At 37.9% G+C, this 6376-nt stretch overlaps 1 protein-coding gene across 2 annotated transcripts; it reads right to left on the bottom strand.

Moving 5' to 3' along the window:
• Positions 1-2282: 2282 nt before the first annotated feature.
• On the bottom strand, positions 2283-6376 carry c2h5orf34 (chromosome 2 C5orf34 homolog). Of its 2 annotated transcripts, XM_020633051.3 has the most exons (11): positions 6094-6375; positions 5453-5542; positions 5012-5377; positions 4696-4940; positions 4495-4593; positions 4213-4333; positions 4032-4123; positions 3881-3950; positions 3689-3786; positions 3532-3578; positions 2283-3394 (listed from the first exon to the last, which is right to left on the bottom strand). In XM_020633051.3, the coding sequence occupies exons 1-11, from the start codon at positions 6295-6297 to the stop codon at positions 3213-3215; spliced, it is 1614 nt and encodes a 537-aa protein (XP_020488707.1). In that variant the 5' UTR covers positions 6298-6375; the 3' UTR covers positions 2283-3212. The 2 variants fall into 2 exon arrangements, 1 of the variants encoding a protein (XP_020488707.1); XR_010668850.1 differs by lacking the exon at positions 2283-3394 and having other exon boundaries at positions 3689-3781; positions 6094-6376.

Below are 6376 nucleotides of genomic sequence, written 5' to 3'. Positions count from 1 at the left end.
CCTACTGACTAACAAGACTTGTCCATGATTTTATATAACCATAATCTGACTGTTTAAAAGCTAAAAGATAATACCTAATGCTTTAAACAATAATGATAGATATAAATGATCATGCATTCATCATCAGTGTAAACACTGCATACTGATGTGTGGAATTTAAATGATCCAGATTCTGATGCCCATCATGTTGACACAGTCATTATAAGTTAGTTGAATTCGTAGACGCAGTCTGTGGGGAAAAAGACATTTAAAGAAGCTTTGATTTATTTATTTTACTTTGATGGTTGTAGTTGACTTATGTCCAGTAGAATTATTAAAATGTAAAATAGACTCGATGAATACATTTATAAATTAACAATTATTTACAGCTGGATGCATTCAATGAAGCAAGTTGTTTGGTTTAATTTTTTGTTTGAATTGTATTGTTTTTCAAACACTCCAACTGTAGAGTAACTATTTTAGATTTAATTGACTTAAAAGCCCAAAAGCTCTCCCTCATAACTAGAACAATAAATGGTTATCACAGATGTGTTCAAACACTACTGGTCTGCTCGCACATATTTCAAGTTACAAGAACATACCTCCTCTGATGTCAACATAAATATACCTTTGTAAACTTAAAATCAGATATATGAGATATTATCATGCAGATATTACTGTATACAAAATGTGGTTGCAGTTGTCTATTTGTAGTATGGAAAAAGAGTGAAAATAAATTACTCAAAGAATTTCCCTGTCCGTTAATGTTTAAGACCTAAAAAAAACCCAGCAGGAATAGAATTACTAAGGGAATAAAGATCCTCATAAACATACACATCTGTGGATCATTTAAAATATGTTTTACTTTTGTTGCACCCACAGCGTAGAAATATAAGGGAGTTAAAGACATATCAGGAGAAATGGTGACATATCATTTGAAGTTTTGAGTCGCAGCAGAGAAAAGAATCCGGGAAGAAAAGTAAAGCCACTATGAAGATGCATTAGTGCGTGATTAAAGCAGCATCGGATTTAGTCTAAGAAAAAAAGCACAACGTTTTTAATAGTTGAACCAGCAGGGCAGCAGATGTGATACTTGCGATAATAATGTTAACCACTAGGTGTCACTCAAACATTAAACTACATTATCCTTTAATCTAGATGGGATGGGGCGATCATAGTGCTCCATTTTTTTTAAACTGGTTTTCTTATTTAGATGTTTGTTGGTAGCCATGTACAATGCATTAAATAAGATATCCTACCTTTTATTTTTATTTAATTAATTGTTTGTTTTTAGCTACTGATGATTACGGTTTCAAAATTTTAATTTAAGACACCATCTTGGTATAGTATACACATTTATGTATGGATTAACTCTCCTTTTCAAAGGATGTTCTGTGACAAGGCAACAGAGAATTCATCAATACTAACCACCTGATTTATTTACTTGTTTGTAATGGTGTCTGGTGTTCTGTTATTAATCTATGCTGGCCTGGTTGTGGTTTCTTAAAGAATCTGAGTTTGCCTCATTGTGGTTTTCATTGGAAAGGATTCAGTGTCTCTCTTTTGTCTCAGCAGGTTTAGATGATGGTGTTCTGAGTGCTGATGGCCTTCTGTTTTGTGTGAAAGCAGACAGAGATGTTCTTTGAGTGTCTGACTGTCAGGTTTAGGAGTGTGTGTGTGTGTGTGTGTGTGTGTGTGTGTGTGTGTGTGTGTGTGTGTGTGTGTAACACCTGATAGATTCTCCTCTATCAGGTGGCTGCTGTTCTGGCTTTATAGAAGACATAGGATGCAGTTTAAGGGAAGAGACTGTCACAAAGCTTTGCTTTTGTGTTGGACCAATCTATCCCTCCATCTATTTGTTCCTGAATAAAGAAGAAATCAAACAATTATTGTAGCTAAGACAAGATTATTTTGCGTTCTTGTCTTTAGCGTTTTTGTTTTTAGAAAAGTCCCAATGAATGAAACAAGTATGATAATAATAACTTCATTGCATTTCACTCGTTCAAGTGTTTGACTCGTATCCGGTGGAATAGGAAAGAATGGCCTGCTTTGTACACTTGAAACTGTAAAACCCCAAACTTACATTCTGCTCTGCCTGCAACCAGAAAAAAGACAAAAGTGTTTGAGGCACATTCCATGCATCCAAGCATCTTAACGTTTTAACAAACATAAAATGTAAGAATAACTGCTATAGAAAATAATCCAACATGAATTAAAGATAATGCTCAAACTGAAAAACTAAGCCCTGTTTGTTATAAGTACAACACATAAAAGGATTATCAAGGAATCAATAGGCTTTGAAATCAAAAACTGCACAAGTTTATTTAGATTACATATTTTATACAAGACCCCTCTTCTTCACATAAAGCACAAAACCTTAAAGTATTGAAACTCTGAACATTTAAACAACAAAAAATATAAACAAGCTTAATATATAAAAAGGAAAAAAGAAAACAGCACAAAGTGTCAAAAATAAGAGACTGAAGAAGGGAGTTTCATAAACATTTGATAAAAATTATAATGAAAATAGTTTTGTTATTTTTAAACTCAATCATGTCGGCTCAATCGAGAACTTGCAGTATTTTTTGTGTTTGTTTTGTGGATCAGTTTTCAGTTCATGTAGCTGCAGTTAACTTTCATAATGTTTTTTGCCATCAGTCACAGTTTGTCATTAGTCTTTGGAGGAACCTTTAAGGTGTTAAAAGTCATTTAGCACCAAAGATCTTCCCTCTGACAGGAAGGTACTGTGAGGCAATAAGGACTATGCAATCAACAACTCTGTGACTTTTGTTGGTGATTCTAATTAAGGCTGTCAACATTAACAAGTAAATCAAACTTAACTAAAATCTGTCTCGATTCCTGATCTTTGACCCTTCCCTCTCCCCAACCCCAGTGCATTGTGGGAGGTGTGCTTTTCCCTTCAGGTCATTTAAGATTGACCTGAAAAAAACAAAAAACTCTCAGACAGCACAGCTAAGAGTCGAAAGTGTATCCACTTCATGACATCCAGTATTTCACCTCTTTAAGGTTCCCTTTAGCTGTTTTCATTTAGATTTTGAGCCGTAAGGAGTTCCCTTTCTGTGGTTAAGTTAATTTTGTTACCTTCTTGTATTCATTTGTTCCAGAGAATCAACACGTAGTCAGTCTCTGCACAGTAAACCCACATTTCATATTTGTAGTCTCAAAAGTGGAGTCCCTTCTTTAGGTGTATTCTTCTGAAACATGTTTTGCTTTCAGGTCAGTGTGGCTGCAGATATGAGAGCATCAATGTCCTGGATGGCTTTAGACGTCCTCTGTAGAGCTTCAGCGATGCAGTTCTCACTCATTGACTCGTGCGTCACCTCTTCTGCAGAGTTACTCCCAACTTCTGAACAACCTTTCTCTCTTCTTAGCAGCCAGTTGTTGTCTAGCAGATCTGGACAAAGAGTCAAAGAATTCACTCTGCATAGTGTATGTGTAGTGACAGTTTATGTATCTAGACATACATCTCATTAGATCATAATTTTAATTCTCAATATCCCTTAGTGCCATCATCTTCATGGTAAAGGATACAGTTGAATCGTTTAATCTTCTCCAACTCTGCAGCTACAAGATCTGACCTGAGTTTCATAGAAAGAAAAAGGATGTTTTTTTTAAAAAGCGGTTAAACATATCCATCTTTAGATAATAATAATAAGACCAACAGAGTGATCACAAAATTATGACTCACCGGCTTTCTATTGATTGTGCGACATTCACACACTGCTCTATAGATACAGGGTTAGAAAGATCTCCTTCAATCATTGCTGGTTTATAAAAACATCTGCCCTAAACACAAAACCATGATCAATTCAAAGGCTGGAATTTGGTGTAAATACTGCAGACAAAGACATCAACAGTCGTGACAAGAAACTTCTTTTACATCTTCCAAACAGCTAGGTGTTACAGGGAGCTTTAGTGACTGCCTGGCCTCGTTGTAGCATGTCAGGATCCTGCGAAACAGAGGTATGCTGGTCAAGACTGATGGGATAAAGTCATCAAATCGAACAAACTTTGACAAAGCGTTGGCTCACCTGCTTGCACGACTCACAACAGAGCAAACAGAGTACGGCTGTCCGGGTACATCAGGTGGAAGGTTGTTCAGATGGTATGTTACTTCTGTCACCTGTGAGACAGAATAAGTTCAGTATAGCTTTTAAGCAGATCTAAATATAGCAGATTAATAAAGTGAAATGAGGAGAAATTAAGATGTACCCGTCCAGACAGAGGTTCAGGTTTGTGATGGGTGAAGTAAGTGCTGAGGACACCATTAGACCGCATGACGGATCCATCCCCTGGAGAAACCTCTACGACTGAGACAACCCCGCTCAGTATCCTACACAAGTAGCATTCAGGTAAACACACAGTTAAAATATTGTGTTATGTAATAAAGTGATAATCTAAATGTATACATTAAGACTTTAATTTTCCCCTTAAATGTCATTTTACAGCCTTATTTTTGTTTGTTAAAGATGTCATTTTATTAAGGTATCTTACCTGTATGTGACTCCTTGACACCACATCACTTTTACCAGCTCGGTTGGAAGATCTTGGTCTGAATGTTCTTTTTTGGCCAGAGGATCTTTGAGCTTCCATCTTAAATACATGAACAGGAAATGAAGATTAACTCGGTTAGTGAACAAGGTTAAAAAGTGCTCCACATGTCTGTTATCAGTGCAAGTCAGTAAATTGTTTAACCTGTGCCAATGAGGAGATGGACACGTGAGAGGCAGCCCCTGTGGAAGCCGAGACCTGCTCTCTATGTTGGATGGATCAAACATTCGCTGGAGATTGCCAACACCTTCTGCCTTTACATCTTCAGGTTTAGAGAAAAGAGCGGTCCAAAGATGGCGAGCCAAGTCGACGGGGTAGCACCAGGTGGGGTCAACATCAAAGCAGGAGTGATGCTGGACCACTGTGGTGGATTGGAACATCTTCTCTGGCTGGGAAGGGGAGTGAAATATGTATTCAAAGCTTTGATTTTAAGTACAGAAATATTACTCAGAAGCATTACCTTCGGCAGAGCTGTGCTGGAAATCTGAGGAGAGCAAGACGTTGATCTAACAGACTCATTCCTTCTGCTTCCTCTGCCCTTATTAATGTCTTTGGTCTCGTCACAGCTGCTCTGGCAGATCAGATTGCTTTCATGCTGCTGCTGACTGCCTTGGATGCCTTCGGTGCTGGGTTGCTGATTTTTATTCTGACTGAGGTTGCATGTGTACTCCACAGAGAATTCTTCACCTGAGGGTGACAGCATCAACATAGCTCGTCCCTCCTCTGACCTGACGATGGTCTCACCTCTTGGACCTCTTGGTGCACGCTCTTTATCACAGGAAGACCACTCAGGCCACTGGACGTCTGAGTCAATGCTGAAACATGGCTGAAAGAGGAAATACTCAAACTTCCCAAACATAACTTAGGGACAAGGTGTTTTTCTAGGAACTGATCATCTTACCTTCTTGTGGTCCACAGGGATGAGTTCCTCTGGCAAATATGGGCGACTTGCATATTTATTCCTAAATGCTAATGCAGCCACCATCAACTCCTGAAAAGTGGCAATATAACTTTGAATCCAGTGGGCAAGTCAGTATTCATCAAAGCAAACAACAGCCTAAAGCCATTCAAAGAGTTGTACATTTTTACTATTCAGAAGTATAATTTTAATGTATGCCTTGTGAATTAGCCTACTATCAGACAATGATCATACTTTTTTACTTTTCTGCAGTTATTTGGTAAAGAAGGTTATTTTGCTGGATTAAAATAATAATAAAAACATCCATCAACTAATAAACTCTAGTTAATGTCATAGATAAAGCTACCCAAAGGGGATGAGCTCAAATACTACCAGCTGATACATGAGAAAATCTTGCGCTTTAATCAATCACTGATCACAATCCGGGAATAGAATGAAAATAATTCAGAAAAAGATTTTCAATTGAAACAGAGTTTTCTTTTTTTGTATTATTATTTACTGGTAGGCTATATGCGTTTTGTCCTACACTGTCCAAAGGCCACATTTCTTTAAATAAAGGCACTAAAAGGAAAAATACCAAAAGTGAAAGAAAGGCTTAAATGTTCTTAATAAGTTCAGTGTACCTTGTGAGCGCTGATAGTAAACCTCGTCCTCTGTCGGACTCTCTCTGGAGGCTGCAGAGGATGGTCGCAGGGCTCTGGGGGTTTGACCAGCATGAATTCACAGCCACACGGCGACAGCTGTAACTGAGCTCCACTACTGCAACGCACATCTACCGACTGATCCTCATACATGATCATTAAACTGACACTGGTTTGGTTTTCCATCGTAAAACCTGTAAACAGGGACCAGCAACCTCTCTTTTCCCGGGTTGTGGACGCGCTGAAACTCAAAACATGGTGACGC

Source organism: Labrus bergylta, chromosome 2 (assembly GCF_963930695.1).
Source record: "Labrus bergylta chromosome 2, fLabBer1.1, whole genome shotgun sequence".
Lineage (NCBI taxonomy): Eukaryota > Metazoa > Chordata > Actinopteri > Labriformes > Labridae > Labrus > Labrus bergylta.
The sequence above is the reverse complement of the archived record's forward strand: the minus strand, read 5'-3'. Positions and strand labels throughout refer to the sequence as shown.

Bases quoted from the DNA above. Each gene is read 5' to 3' on its own strand.
- c2h5orf34 (XM_020633051.3), bottom strand. From the start codon at position 6,297: ATGGAAAACCAAACCAGTGTCAGTTTAATGATCATGTATGAGGATCAG. The intron at 5,378-5,452 runs GTAAGATGATCA...TTCCTCTTTCAG, and splicing joins TCCCTGTGGACCACAAGAAG to CCATGTTTCAGCATTGACTC. The intron at 3,787-3,880 runs GTAAAAGAAGTT...TTTTGTGTTTAG, and splicing joins CACCTAGCTGTTTGGAAGAT to GGCAGATGTTTTTATAAACC.